The sequence below is a fragment of the Drosophila sechellia genome, chromosome 2R (genome assembly GCF_004382195.2).
Source record: "Drosophila sechellia strain sech25 chromosome 2R, ASM438219v1, whole genome shotgun sequence".
Classification (NCBI taxonomy): domain Eukaryota; kingdom Metazoa; phylum Arthropoda; class Insecta; order Diptera; family Drosophilidae; genus Drosophila; species Drosophila sechellia.
The window spans coordinates 15761053-15777028 of record NC_045950.1 but is presented as its reverse complement, the minus strand read 5'-3'; the positions used below and the strand labels follow the sequence as shown (position 1 = coordinate 15777028).

At 41.2% G+C, this 15976-nt stretch overlaps 2 protein-coding genes across 2 annotated transcripts; both read left to right on the top strand.

The window, feature by feature from the left end:
- Positions 1-8019: 8019 nt before the first annotated feature.
- LOC6609985 lies at positions 8020-10464 on the top strand. Its single transcript, XM_032716438.1, has 7 exons — positions 8020-8493; positions 8564-8730; positions 8825-9217; positions 9284-9460; positions 9524-9807; positions 9867-10012; positions 10091-10464. Exons 1-7 carry the CDS (start codon positions 8220-8222, stop codon positions 10387-10389), a joined length of 1740 nt encoding a protein of 579 aa, XP_032572329.1. The 5' UTR covers positions 8020-8219; the 3' UTR covers positions 10390-10464.
- A 4164-nt stretch (positions 10465-14628) lies between these two features.
- On the top strand, positions 14629-15085 carry LOC6609984. Its single transcript, XM_002034584.2, has one exon. The coding sequence runs from the start codon at positions 14744-14746 to the stop codon at positions 14999-15001; it is 258 nt and encodes an 85-aa protein (XP_002034620.1). The 5' UTR covers positions 14629-14743; the 3' UTR covers positions 15002-15085.
- Positions 15086-15976: the final 891 nt, after the last annotated feature.

Sequence of the window (15976 nt, the reverse complement as noted above, 5' to 3'; positions counted from 1 at the left end):
AAAATTTGTACATTCTTTTTCAACTTTCGAATCATTAACAAGGCAAAAATTTAATATTTGTTCAAGCTTTTTTCTAATGAACCAGAGCTGAGCTAGGGATGGCTATCCCTATAGAGCACAAGGCAAAACCATGAAGAGCATAATCAGTCTACAAGCCCCCCGTCCAATGCCGCCAAACTTCAGCTAGAAATTAAGTACAATTTTCATTTTAAATTAAGCTGCCACGGCATCCCCGCAGAGCAGATCCTGCTCAGCTTTCGACGTCATTAATCACTACAGAACACAGACGCAAAAACAACATGCTGGCCAAGGAGCATTTGTCAGAGACTTTTGGGTTACTTTCTTCGGTGGGGTGAAGCATTTTCTAATCGCCCCCATGCAAAGTAAAAAAAGAAAGAGAGTTGGGAAAAGTTACGCCCAAGAATCAGCCCGTGTACACATGTCAGGGGGTTGGCTTAATACCCCCAACTATGAAAACTCCGGCCTGACGACGACCCACCTGTCTGAGTTCTATTTCTGTGAGAAAAATGGTCGCTAAATTTGCGTGAAAAGGCAAATAATTTGAAATTCCCAGGGGTTCTAAATAAGTAAATTTAAATTGCATTTGTATGCGTTCAAAAATTTTTTGCCTTTCCCTTCTTTATTTTTGAGGGTCTGGGCGCTTGTGTGTTTTGGCCATAGCAAGTTTTTGTTTGCCACTGTTGCCGTTATAAATTTGCGTGTCAAAAGCGACGAGGTGAAGGTTTTCCGCTTAATTTTTTTTTTTGATGTTTCGCATATGCGGAAGGAAGTTTTCCCCCCAAAACCCCCATGCCAGGCTTTCCGCCATGTCTATGTGTTTGGCCAAATGTTAATGTCCTTATCAGCGCTTCAGCATTTTTACATGTGTCCGCATTTGAAATATGCGGCAATGGTAAATGTTTTTCTGGCACTTTGCATGCACCCATATGAAGGAAATGCAGAACGGGGTGGGGATTTTCTTTTTGCCGCTCCTGTTGCCGCTTCCGCTGCAGCTGATGTCAAGTGTCAAGTGTCGGACAGTTGAAGTTATTTATTATAACGACAATTACACCAAAACCTACCAACAGCTGGCCAACAGCTCACGTCAGAGGGTTCTGCGGGTTCTTCTATGGCCATAATTACATTTCCCACGACTCTGGTGCGAATGGAAATTAGAAAATGCCGAAAAACGGAAACGGAAGTGAGCGAACTTCGCGTTCGTGTGTGCCAAGTGTGCTTTCTTATTGCCCCTGCCACGCCCGTCCCGCCTCTCACGCACACACACATATGAACACAAGACCTTTTATCGAGTTTCCGCATCCATCGTCTCAATCGAAGCCATCCTATACCCCGAAATCGGTGAAATTTGCTAATGTAATGATGCTTAAAAGTGTTTCGAAGTATTCCTTTGCCTTGTTTATTTTTATTTAAATGCCAGCCAGCATGTGTGGGGGCGTTTGATTGAATTGAAAATGCTTTGCCAAAAAATTTCCATTCAACTTCGATGGCTGTCTGCTCTCGTCTCAGCTCCGCAGCTTTCCTTCTCTTCTAGTCTTGCATTCAAGGGTTGAGGCACGTTGCGAATAATTTCCTAAATTGCTTAAAGCAAGTAACGGGACGAATTGAAATGCTCAAAAGCCGCAAGAACATTAATAGCCATCACACTGGACGTGGAGTTTGATGTTGCCAAAATCTCTGTCTAGAGCTACTGGGGAAGTTTAGCCGCTTTTATTGTGTATCAATAAAATTAAACTTAAATTAACAACACAAATGAGTAAGACGCTTTCGGATGGGAATCGCAATTTAAATTGATTGGGTTGTCGTGACAAACAAATTTATCTATATATGGTACTCGATGCCCTCAATTATGGGTTATTATAATTGCCTCAAGTACAAGTTCAACCTAATATTTGGAAAAACCCCTTGTTAATTGTATAGCTGATAAAGTTTAAGCGAAATTAGCAAACACTAACAAGGTAAAAATATCTTATCGCAATGGAAATATGTACATACATATACAGTTAAGGTGAAAGTTCTTATAAACTTAGTAAAAGAATACTTTTCTTACATATTTCTATTAAAATTTTCGACTGTTTTAAGAGATGCCAGCGTTATTAAAGGTCTCTGGAATTCTATGACACCACAATTAGTTAGTTGAAATTATCACTATAAAATGCCATCTGCAGCCAGCGGCATTTCAGCAGCTTTAGCACCAACCACTCCAACCATTCATTTTGAGCCACTCGAGCATGTCGATACACACACTTGTGGCCAAGAATCTCTGCTCCCAAGGACCCTTTCCTTTGGCTAAGTTCAATGCCATAAGTCGCCGTCGCTGACGGTGGTTCCTTTTTTTACGTAGCTTTTTTGGCTCTAATTCCATGTGTTCTGTGGGCATATTTAACGAGCGCCTGCTGTGCCACTCCAGCCACTATAATATGCCAAATTAAAACTTTAACTAGCGCGCCGAGAGTCCTACAGAGTCAGCATAAAGAGCAAGTGCAGCACAGCCAGCGACAGACTGTCATCATTATCATTAAGAGACACAAACACACACCCGACTCGTTTTCGCACCTTATCCGGCGCTTATGACACTGGGAAAAATGCATTAAGCTAAAAATTGTTAAAATCAAAGTTTTAATGATATAATAATAAATCACACAGACGCAGAAAAGCCCTTTACTATCGAATCAAAGATTAAAGTAAAATTACCATATGTACACACTTAAACGAGACTTTATTTTGGGTCATTTTAATTATGAAATTAAAAAATCAAATTAAAAGTTTTCAGAAGTGGAATGTTTTTTTGTGAATGACCGCACTATTTCTTTCAGTGTTTTAGTGCTGCTTTGGCCGTATTATTGTCGCTGTAGTTGGCACTGAAGTGGCCGCATGAAACAGTCGCCCAAAACAGACACAGTCGTTGGAAAGTTGGGGGGAAAGCTGCGACGATGAGGTGCAGCTTCCGTTGCAGTTTGTTTTTCCTGCTCCTCGCAGACGGCTTAGTGGCATAAGCATCAGCATAAGGACGAGTGGGTGTGGCATCCGATATGAGTGCCATGCCGCATTAAAAACAAAACGAAGGCGTTAATCTTTCGAGCAAACCTAGTCCGTCTACATAACTCTGCTTGCACTTTGGCCTAACATAATTTATGCACTGCAACTAGACAGAAACTATGCGAATGGGCGTGGCAGTTGTCCACCGCCCACCAGCATACGTAATTACACACTTCGGGATAATGCCAGAGCGTTAGTGGCAGCCACTTTGCATCATTGTGAATGTGAAGCACAGGTAATGAAGCAGGAAAGGCAAAAAACAATCAAGAATGCTGAATAAATAAAGTCAGGAAATTGTATACAAGAGCCAGCAAGAGGCATTAAATCGCATTGTCTCCATGGAAAATAATTCAGGTGTTGAGAAATAAAAGCCCCTTAAATGATTACTAAGACATGTCTAAAATATAACTAACGCTTATCGAGATAAAAATGTGGTGAAAAATACAATGAAATATTAAAAAAGTTACAATTTTGTAATCTTCATGTCATTTGAAGTCCTTGCGGTGGGATATTTTTGAAACTATTTAAATGGCATATACTTCCAAGAAATTTCCATATATAAATTTCTGGTTTAGTAGCACCTGAGATTGTGTTTTGATTGACAACCTTTATAAGTGGAGATAAAATGGTTCGAATTCCTAATCAGCACTTAACAAAACTGCTTTTGGCCATTGCAGGCAATCGAAACAGTAAAATTTAGCAGGGTCTTAAATTTTATGTCAATCGGTGGAGAACAATCCAAATGTTCCACAATAGACATCCAAACCCTTGAGCTTTGTTCGAAGCACTAACTAAACCTGAGATTTGGCTCTCCGATTTTTCCAATTTCACTCAATATAGCGACGCATGCGTGTCGTAGTACCACTTGGAAACACTATGATGAAATATGGCGCCACTGTGCCAGGAAAATCTCAATTTATTGGTACTCTCAGTTTTCAGCTATAACTTGGATTTTTGTCTCTTTAGAGCTCTCTTTTTTCACCAGCTGATGGCCCGAAGTTATGGCTAACATCGCGCCTCCGTCGCCCAAAAGCGTGCTTCGGTTTTTCCTTTTAGGTTTTCCCTTGGCTGTTTTCCGCTGCCTTTCGTGAAAATGCCTTGGGTTGAGTTGAGTTTTTGGGTTCGAGGTTTAAGGTTGGGGGTTTTTCGGGGTTGGGTGACCGGGAGCAGCGACTCTTTGTTGCTTTTGTTGGCACTCTGCTGCCGCTCCTGCTCCTTCTACTGCTTTCAATTCAATTTTTCGCCAGCTGTTGTGCTTAATTTGAACTTTAAGCATTTTCCTTGTTGTTGTTTGGGAATTTCCGGCTTTAATGCGGCATTTCTGCGGCTGGGCGACGAAAACAGCTCAATGTGAATCGAAAAATGGAGAGTAGGGACCCGATTTCGCAGCGTTAAGAAGTCCTTTGTGGGTCAACCAGTCAGCCTTTTAACCGCTAATGAAGACTTATTTCGCAGCAAAGCAAAGGCAATGCACTTATTTATGGTTAGGCCGTAGTATTTCCCATCCGAAATATGGACCAGTTGACAGTATAAATAATGTGTTCCTTTGCCAGAATTTATGGCACTTGTATGTCTTCTGGTCTTTGGCATCCACTTGGCTGCTATAAATTAGAGCCACCGACCAGTTCGACCTTAAGTGCGAAGTGCGTGTGTGTATGGCTACTGGATCTCCACCTCCAACCACATCCATCCACTCCCCCTCAAATACGTACACAGACACACACACACATTCCCGACACGCAACAAAACACACAGATGCCATTGGTACACTTGTATTATGGCAGCGGCTTTTGAGGTTTTAAAGCGTTTTGAGGTGACACATAATGATTAGCCAGCCATTAATTGCTTAGCACTCGAGGCACTCGATTACACTAATTAGGCGTCTTATTAACCTTAAACACATACACAGTTACAGAACTCCTTCGGGGCATTCGTATTTATTCCGTGAGTGTCCTTAAAACTACAATCTTTAATAAATTCCCTTATAAATTCTTATGAAATTGTGCAGAAACAGCAGCGCGGACGAGGAGGTCCATGGTGATGATGGGGCGGTCCATGGTGATGTGGCGGTCCATGGTGGCCTCCATGATGCGGGGGTCCGCCATGATGTGGGGGTCCTCCATGACCATGTCCATGTCCTCCAGGTCCTCCGTGTGGTGGAGGCATTATTCAGATATTTTCGAAAACTTTGAAAAGCGTGCGGATGGGTCCAACTCTAAATCCATATTGTCAGGGCAAGTCTAATCAAGACCTGCCTCATAAAGATAAGGACTATCTAATCTGTATAGTATTGCTTGCTAATCGATAGAAGTGTTTGTTAGCACAAACATTGGGATATTATGATGACCATGGCGATGAGTAAGGCCTTGTAAATGCCTGAGGCTGAATTAGTCATGACAAATAAAATGAGGAAAACCCCTCTAAAGTCTCCTCCTGAGATAGCCATATGTACAATTTTATTTGAAAACTAATCTTTTAAAATGTGCGTCTAGTTTTTTCTAGCGATAAGATTATGCTCCAAAAATTATAAAAAGTACACTTCCACTGGGACTTTGTGAAATGTGCCAAAGCATTTTATCTATTATACCTTTAAAATTACGATATTTCCAAAGTAACATAAACAGCTTTAGGATTCCTTAGTATAAAACTAGAGATAACAAATGTAACTTTCAATGGTAATCTATTCCAAGGTATTTCCGATTTTATAAAAGGTTTGTTGGTAAATCGATAAGATAATGGCTTTCAAATTTTGAGGAAGTTTATAAGTCCCCCCAAACGATCAACATTATTCTATGGAAATCCAAAAAAGAATTCAAATGTTCCTGGAATACACGACTATTGACTTTCCTCTGAAGCCATAACTCCATTTGTAATTTATTTACTGCCCTTACCAATAAGGCCAATTGTACTTAATAATTGTAGAATACGAACTTTCAACCAATTTAATTTTGTCAATTTGCCATTGAGTTTGCCATAGTGCACATATAGTTCATGCGAGTGGAGCAACTTGATTTTAATTCCTGATAAAGAAAAGCCAGTCGTGGCCATGTAACTATTTTCTTTACCCATGACATGACCCAGAAAAGTATGGCGAAAATTCGCCAAGCCAAGTGCAGGCACATTCGGCAAGAAAACGGATGGAGCAAGACCAATGGCTTGGCTTTTTGAATTCAATTAATTTTATCTGCATCAGTTTTCCCTTATAATCGCATCACAGGGCGGCTCACATGCGAAACGGAAAACGGCTAAAGGACTGAAGGACGAAGGGACGCTCTCTCGAAAAAGGACCGCAACTCGTAAAATATATAAAGTCATTGCAAAAGCCAATTTGTATATCAGCGTTGGCGGCTGAGGCCCGGCGATTATCAAACTGCGAAACTTACTTAAAATGCCCTCAAAAGGGGGTTTTCCTTGCCAAATGGAACGGTGAAAGGGGAGTTGGCCCTGCTTTCATGGTAACAATTACATTTCACAGATTTTCGTTTGGGGTCGCGTGTGCCGTTGCATGTTGTTGGTGCGGTCGCATTCGCGTCCGCTTTTCGCGTCCTTTATTTCGGGCTTAAAGGAGCTTACATTATCGCCGGGTTGGCAAAAGGCAAAACCCACACACCGGCAGGCGAATTTCCACTGGCTGATGGGCGACGTCTAAATATGAGAATGTTGTGTGAAAATGTTTCAAATCCACGCGAGCCTCTCCGAGCGCAAATGCTTAGCACGCCATAAGTGTCAGCCAGCCATGATTGCCTGCGGTTTTCCCAGTGTATTTTTCTGGCTGTTCTGTATGTGGATACAGTTGCGGTCATATAAATAGTGCTGGATCAACATAATATGCTTTATTAACAAATTAGTACGGTTTGTATCTTATGGTATTTATCAGTTTTGTTTTGTTAGTTAGTTTTGGCTAAAATACATTATAATTTCATAATAATTAATAACTTTTTATATATTATTTATATTATATTATTATATTTACGTTACACTTTTTTTGTGTTTTTTTATAAACTACTATTAAACTACTATAAAACTGATCGCAGCTGTATATGTGTGGGTTTTATTCCTTTGGCCAAGGAGTGGCCACTTTTGCATACCTCCCCCTGAAAATGGCGTGGCGGGCGCTAAGAAAGGAAGTAAATAGTGGAAAAGGCATAAATAATAGCAAATAATACGGCGACAATGCGCACAAATTTGCCGCTAAAGTGTAGTCATTGTCGTGGAAAAAAAAGAAGAAAAAAAATTAGAAAAGCAGTCCTGTGCGTGTGCTAAGCCACAGGACCTGCCTTTGCTTTTTGCATGATTTCGCTATTTAAATTTATTACACATTAGATTTATGATCGCGTTGAGTTGCCCCTACTTCCCCAACACTCCACCGCTTATCACTGCCCTTTGTGGTGGCTTTAATTTCATTGTTACAACTTCTATTTGAACTGGGTGTGAAGCATAATTTATAGGTGGTCGTGTGGCGAGTTTGTGCGAGTTTTTAAGTGATTTCTTTTGCTCGGGTGCCACTGGGCATGCACAATTATTGGGTGGCCTGTGCCACTTCTGTCACTCGCCTTGCGGTCAAATTTCCACAGCGGTTTACCCCCGGCTTCCCCCTAGTTTTCCCATTTAATCACAGGTTTTGGATAGCCTTGCGTGGCTTTTAAGCGCTTATTAGAAGTGTGACAGAATTCGAAGTTGAAGAGGAAACGGAGACGCCCCCTCACTTGCCACTTCCATTTGACACACACGAAGGCCCACACTAATAATATGGGGCAAGCATTAGTTGTGCCTCGGAGTACAAACAGTTGTGTATAAATTAAAACTTAGATCAAAATAGGAGAAAAGAATTAAACAAAACGTTTTACGGCTGATTCAATTCTATTCAGGGAACTAGGAAAAACCAGAACTAATAACCAAAATAAAGGAAAACCTAATAAATCATAGGAAGCGTTGAATTTACTTTCTTTTAAAATACTGATGTTAAGCAGCACATATCACAACAGATCACACTCCTTTCAACCCACATGTGTTTTAATCTTTATTAAATTTATAGTAAAATTAACATCCAAGTTTTAATAACACTTTAACACTTTACCAAGTTGTACACAATACTCATTTTAAGAGCGTGAAAACGATACCCAAGAGAATTTTGGCAAAACTAGTGAATACAAGAAGCCAAAATGACGTCGATTGTGGAGATGCCAAGGGCCAATTTGGAGGAGGCCTTGCCACCATGGATGAAGATAGACTGGTCGGACGAGGTGCTCCACGACATTTACAGGGACTGGGGAACGTACTATTCCCGCCGCCGTCGGGAGAACTTCGCATTGCACTATCTAAACAAGGCACTCGCCTTGGAGCCAACGGATCACATGACCCTCTACAAACGATGCCAGAGCAAGAGGAAGGCTGCCCAGATGCTGGGTGCGCTGGATGACAGCCGGGCAGCTGCCAGTGAGTAGTTCAAGGATTTGGAAAGGACTTTTTAATAATTAGTTAATTTAATTTTAATTGTATTTAACAGAGCTCGCACGCAGTGTGGATGGCGAGGAAAAGGCCATAATCAATCTCGATATTTGTGATGTACTCTACGAACTAAACCAGTTCGAAAACAGCAAGGCTGAGATGCATAATAATATGAGAGTTTTTATTGGTAATAAAAGAAAGAGCTTTGAGCAGCGTCAGTTAGTGGTAAGATTCAACGTTAAAAAATATTTTAAATATATTTATATAAGAAATATATAAAACAAATGAAAATTATTATGGAATCAATTCTTACACATAGGTGGATGGCGTGATCAAAGATGTGACTGGTGAGGCCATGTCAGCCTTCTTTACAAAGAATTTAAAGACTGTCAGCATTGTTCACGATTTGATCAAGGAAAGGGAAAGGGTCGATAATCGACCCTTGTGGAAGATACTGAAGGAGCAGGGCAAGTGCGATGTGCAGAGTATTCCGGAGGTTCCGGAGGAGATGCTCTCACCCATGGAGATTGCCCGCAGGAAGCGCGCCTTTAACATCTTCCACCAGAGTTACATCAACGACTCCTGGATCGATGTGCTCTTCATGAAGATGCTGTGCAAGAATCCGAACCTTTTGCTACCGCAGTGCAAGGAGTCCTCTTACTTCCTTCAGCAGCTTTCTAGCAAGCAATACGAGATTGTTCGCAAGTTTATGGTGAGCTGGATTATAATGGGAATTTTTAGCCGTCGGTCCTAAGCCGGGTTTTTCCCCTGTCCGCAGAAAATGCTGCAGTCCCGCTCCCCACTTTACCTGGTCAATTATCTGAAATACGGCAATAAAGCCATGTCGGATAAATACCGTGAGGCCTACCTGTTCCGCGTACAATATCAGACACATCGTAACATGAACCAGGCTCTGAAGGAGATTAGGGCACTCCGCAAGGCCAAGAAGGTTCAGGTGAGTGATTTTAAAATTGACCTACTAGTTATAGATAGTATTGCATTATTTACTTCTTCATAGCAATTGTCGAAATTCGTGGAGGAGCTAATGGGCACATATGTGGTCCTGAAGACGGCCCGTGTGATGTGCTGGAAATTTGAGTTCCTTAACGAGGTGTACAACACAATGGCTTTGACTTTGGCCGAACAGCTTCGAGTGCCCAAAGGCTTCACGCCCCATGGTAGTAATGCTATACTAAGGCTGCTCCGTCTGCCAGTGGAAAGGATCAAGGATTTTGTTCCTGTGACATTTGGGGACCGAGCACCAGAGCCTGAGGGCAACGATCCAGCAACTACAAGGGCCAAGTACGAGAGAAATACTCATCATCCTAATATAGACTTCTTTAATATGCCTTATATTTCAGGAGGTTAACTGCGCGTCTGGAACATCGAATGGTCTTTGCCAAGTATTCAATCGAAAAGTGTTATTTGTTGCACCAGATTTCGCAATCTTATTTGGACCAAGGACGTCATTCAGAGTGTACTTACAATGCTCGCAAGGCAATTAAAGGTAAAATTATTCTTTGTATTGATCAATTCCTATGTCGTATTGTAACACCTTTTAATATTTTTTTTATATATATTTTAGAGAGCAAAAACTGCAATAGTAATCTGTGGAAGTTCCTCAGTGTGGTTCAGATAGTGAAGGCCAATGCCATTCTGCACAAGCTGGAACAGACCAAGGAAGCCCTAGAAGATGCCCTTCCCATCGCCCATTTTCTGAAATCTTCAGAGTTGATTCTCTTCATAGAGAACTGCATGGCGTGCAACACGGAGGATTCGATCAACAAGCGGGCCACCCTAATGCAGTCGCGCCGGGTGAGCAAGTCGGAATCTGTGGCCACCCACTCGCTGGTCAGCGGCCAGGATGACTCCCAAGGAGGTTAATATTATATACTTGACTATTTTCCATTTGTTTTACTATTTTACGGTTACACCAAACAAGTAAATGTAAATTTTAAATATTTTTGTTTTAATTTAACTTGTTACTAAATGGAAACTCAATTTTTAAAGAGCTTAAGGAAATGTGCTCGTAAAACGTAAGTGATTTCGTTCATTAACATTTCTATTTAAACTAAAGTTTATCCCACGTAAAGTTCGTAATGCATTTGCTATCTTCATGACCAGCAATAAAACGGCGACGTGTGATTAAAACTTTTACTTTGTCCCACATTTTAAGCAAAGGCTCTGAAAGAAACACACACTAACTTACATACACATATACGCATACCTGGAGAAAAGAGTCGTAAAAATTCTATCAACTCGATTAAATTATAACAAGTGGATTTTCATGTTTTTGTGCCGCATTTATGTGTTTTTATTGTGCTAATTTTATGACAGTCCTGCTGGCGCGGCGAACACCTCAAGAAGCAGCTCCTTTTGCTCCTCGTGATCCTTGGGCAATTTCGGCAGAGAGCTGGCACACACACGCGTGTGTGTGTGTGTGTATGGATGTGTGTGTGTGCAGATAGGCACCTGGCGGCACCTGCAATAATACTTGGCACACATTTAGTGGCAGCATTTAGTGGCACACTGCGGTCGCAGGATCCAACGACGAAGTTCATTCTTGCGACATTTCCACTCTGGCTTTCCCGCTGCCGTCGTTCTTGGCAAAGTTCTTGGCCTTCATCCTGCCGCATGCCACTTTTTTAACAACCACCCACATGGCACGCCTGCCCACCTGCCAGCTATTGCCTACCTGGTTCGGTAGCCTCGGCTCGGCTTTTGTCTTATCAAAGTTTTTGGCGCGCATGTGTTTATGCCACAAATGGCACTTTTGCGGCAGCGCATTTTATTTTTTACTGCCACTTTTCGCCATTTTGCTTTGTCATTTTTATACGTTAGTGTATATATAATCTATGTGTCTATACAGAAACAGTGCCAATAGGCTTGGTTCTGACCAAAGGTAACCTACCTTTGTTGCGTTTGGACAACACTGCGTATACTCTATTTAAGAACCAGATCAGTGGATTTAAAATATTTTCATGGCTGATAATAAGGAAACTTATTTGCCTGATTTGTAATATTTTTAATGGATTCTTTGCTTTACTGCAGTTCTTAACTGTTGCTTTCATTGGTTAAAACAACAGAGCTCCCACCTCCCCTTTCCGGTTTTAAAAATGCCTCCCAATAATAAATCTGCGTGAACCCCATGTTCTTCGAGTCGGAGGAAAGTAACGACTCTATTAGTAGCGGAATTTAAATTGCCGCCTAGTTCGTTTTTATTATCCTCGAGGAGGGAATGGAACCTCTGGAGAAAGGTGCGCAAGCCAACTAATGACCCTGTATTTATATGACAGAGGAAAGTTTATAAATATTTATGGGGTGCTGTGCTGTTGCTTACTGTTCTTGCTGGCTTTCATCAAGCTAAAACTCATTTGCTTATTTTAAAATTCCGAGCAGGCGTAGTTTCATTTTTGACACCCGGCATTCGTCGCCGGTCCCCCAAAACCGATGTTCCCCATCCGTTCCTTTTTTAGGGATCTGCCGCACGTTGTTGCCATTGTCACGCACACACGTACTATATTTTTTACGCGCATATCATATTACACCCTTCAAACACACAGGGACATTCCCTTGGCTTAAAGGACCCTCCGACCAACCGACCAGCCACCCAGCCAACCAACCCCTTTCCCAACTGGGGATGCTACGGGGATCAATTGAGGTTTGGTGGCCCAGTCGAAGTAAATAGAATCACGTACACTAATTATCATCGCCATTGCACGAAGGGCGCTCAAAAATATATATTTTTATTAATTTTAGCAAGGTAACGCCCCTCCAAAATCCAACCAACCACCTCACACATACCCCATCTGCGGTGTTGGGTGAAAATTTTAATTGAGATCTCCGCTATTTGATAGCAACGAGGAACTATTCGCCCGAAATTGATGTGGCCGCTGATGCTGATGGGGCCACTCGAATGGTTGGTTTTGAATGCAAAATGCGTCGTCGGATATAGGTTTGAGTGCTCAGATAAGGTGGCATATATAATTAGCTGCCCCATTTGGCATTATGCGACATTTGTGTGTTTCAAGTTTCCCCTGATAGTTTGTGTAATGTGAGTCATTCATTTGATAAACTCATAGGAGAATGGGAGTGCCAAACACGAGTTTAATTAAAGTGCAAATCTGACTACAAGTAAAAGAAAATAACTAAGAATGTAGTATAAAATATATAATATAAATAACCAAATATATAGATATCTTAGGGCTTGGAAAATTACAATAATCACATTCAAAGTAAAATACGTAAAAGTGCTTTATTATATGTTTGTTGAATTGCAAGAAAAATAAACAGCAGATAATACCGTATAAAGCAAACCCGATAAAAATTATCAGTATTTTATCAGATTTTGCATAACTTGTAAGCTACAAGAAAGAGTTTTGTTTATTTGAACAACAACGCTTGAATGCAACGAATTCGAAAATAAAATCATGTAATAAATAACCAATCGATTTTGTAGTTTTCTATCATAAAGCTGGTTAGACAACCAAGGTGAGACACCAACGAACGAACCGCTAGGTACTTCACACAAATCGCTGGCCACTGATAAGAGTTCCAGTTGCTTTTATCTATAGATAAGACCCATAGCAGAGATTGCCCAGAGCGCGGCTATAATAGCACAATCCCACCAATATGACCAGTGCCGAACTAAACGCGTGCGGTGCAACAAGTATAGTTTATAATTAAAAACAACCGGATTACACACAATCGCAATGGACCACAGAACTCGCGTTGTGGAGGTGGTGCAAGTGCCACCCCAACCCTCGACGACGGTGATCGTGCAACCTCCTCCGCCGCCGCCTCCTCCCAAGGATAACAGCTGCTGTTGTTGTCCTTGCTGCCCCTGTTGCTGTCAGTGTGGCGAATGCTGTTGCTGCTGCACCATCATGTGAAAGACGAAGGGCAAAGGACCTCAGATCCCCTAATTCGTTACGTTAAATTAACTTTCTATGTGTATGGAGGCCGCAAACAATTCACAGTTTTTTCGTGCAATAAAATTTTACGATTCGTTATAAATAACGCTGTGTAGGGCTCACACTCTGGTTGCCATTTTTTTTTTGGCGAAGGGAACACGCTTGGTAACATATTGTCTTACATAAATCCCAATGCGAAAGTACCACAATATAATAAAAAGCCAAATTTAATAACATGCCACAAAAATTTGTAGTTTTATGGCGCCCGAGCAGGGGGACAATCCTTTTTGGCTGCTGGAAATGCTCACCACATCATTTCAAAGTTAGTTCACATTCCGAGTTATTATTTATATGTTTCTCAATTTGCCAATAAAAGCGGAAAATGTGTCAAGAGTGCTGCCAACTCCGGTTCCAGGCCCATGCTGCTCTCATTTGATAAAGGATTTTATGACTCTTGGCTCTTGAATTGCACCGCAGCGTCGGAGTTCTCGCCCCAAATATTTTGACGAGGGTCCCCAAAGTGGGACATTATGTGGGCGGGAGTCCGACAACGAATGCGAGTGCCTTTTTCCAAAGTTTGTAGTCTGCTCATTTAACATAATTTCTGACTCGCAATGCTTCTTTGCCAAACGTTTATCTAAAGCCCAAACCTTATTACTCATACGCACTGTGATAATTCAGACGGAAAACCGTGGTATTGATATCTAAGTGAACAGGCTGGAAAAAACAAATAGTAGGAAACATTTTTAACCTGTTTTTTCCAAGTTTGATTTAAATTATTTGAGATGCTTGACCTAACAAGTAAACTTAATAAAAATGGAAATACCAGTACTGGCTTTTTTTAGAAAGCGGTTTGGGGCAAAGTTTGGAGACAACAAGTGGGGTAAATCGTTCGAATGAATTTTTAAAATCTAGCGATCGATTTTTTTGCATTGGTTAATGCAGGCTATGATTGACCTCTTTTTATTGATTTTTAACAATTTGGATATTTAGATTGAAAGAAACTGATGAAGGAGAATGAATTTTTAAATAATTGTGTGTTTTTCTATGAATATTCAAATGTGTCCCACTATACCTGTACTTTTTCTATGTTTTTGGCGTGTACACAAATTCGTAATCAGGGCAGGGCATTGATCAAATGCCTACCGGCTTTAGATAATAATGAGTAAGATATTTCCACCAAACCGCCAACCATTTGCGTTCGATGTTTCAGTTAAAGGCCCGTTACCGAACGGGGTTCACTTAGTCGAGCAGTTTAGGCCAGTTACTAGTTACCAACTAGGAGTATTCGTCATTAAATTAGTAAAAAAAATAAAGCAAGGAGAATGTACAACGCTGGCTACCAGGTGGACGTGATCGATCCCTACTATCAGCCGCCCGTGGAGGTGGTGAATGTGATTGGACCCCCGCCCCCTGTGGAAGTGATAATGCCCTCGCCCGTTTACAACCAGCCGGTGGTTGTGGTGGAGCAACCCAGCTACAATCAGCCAGGACCCCCCCAAGGACCCAGTGACGCCGAGTGCTGCATGCTGCTAGGAGCCTGTTGTGTCATGGAGGAGTGTGGCCTGTGTGTCATCATGTAGAATGTGCTGTTGTTAAATGATTGCTATAAAAACTATGTAAACTAAACGCTAAATATAGACTGAAACTAAGGATGACTAATCGGAGTGATGATTCAAAGTTTGCATTTAAAGCGGTTTTAAAGGCCTATCAATTAATATACGTTGCATTAATGGAAATTCGAATAAGTGGTTTTAAGTGCTTAACCTTTTTTGGATACTTGTGTATCTCGTGTTAACAAAAAATGTTTTATTTCAATTTAGCATTTGAACACATTACTTCAACAATACAATTTTGATATCACACAGATAGATAGTTTCGATAAATCACAAACATCATAAAATCCATTGTCTGCTGATAACAGCCCTTTGATTTTACGAACTACCGACCTTGTAGCGCCTTTTTCTGATAAAACTGGTTGGTGAAATGTTTTCTTGCTAATACTCAAACATAAATATCAATAAGCATAGATTTTAATTTCAACAAGGAAACGGATAGATAGGCTTTTAAGCAAGCGAGGTAGCTTTTCCAGCCAACCACATTTTTTGTTGCCAGCTGTCAAAGAAAATTCAGTGTCTACGTGTGGACACATTCATCCCCCTCTTCAGAGGGACACGCCCAGGCCCATTTTCTTGGGTTTCCTTTTAATAAATATAAAGCGTTAATTTGCTGCATAATTGCGCCATGCCACACCCAGGACTCCGTAGATGGGACCGAGAAAGGACGGACCCTTCCTGGCAGTTAAGTAGCGCAGCCTCGTGCTCCATCAGAACACAACTCATCAGAAAACTTGGGCCAACATGGTCTATACCCCATCGTGGCTCCCTTTTTCATGTCTTCAATGACAGTTATTTCATTTTTCTTGTTGATGTCTCTCCCTGCACTCATTAAATCAAGTTAAAAAGGCATATAGCACGCAGTTGCTGCCGATGTTGCCGTTGCCATTGCCGTTTCCGTTGTAAGCCAAGCTGTTGAGTTGTTCTGGCCACAACACTCTG

Coding starts and splice junctions, on each gene's coding strand:
- LOC6609985 (XM_032716438.1), top strand. CDS start 8,220: ATGACGTCGATTGTGGAGATGCCAAGGGCCAATTTGGAGGAGGCCTTG. Junction 9,461..9,523: donor GCAAGGCCAAGAAGGTTCAG/GTGAGTGATTTT, acceptor ACTTCTTCATAG/CAATTGTCGAAATTCGTGGA. Junction 9,808..9,866: donor CCAGCAACTACAAGGGCCAA/GTACGAGAGAAA, acceptor CTTATATTTCAG/GAGGTTAACTGCGCGTCTGG.
- LOC6609984 (XM_002034584.2), top strand. CDS start 14,744: ATGTACAACGCTGGCTACCAGGTGGACGTGATCGATCCCTACTATCAG.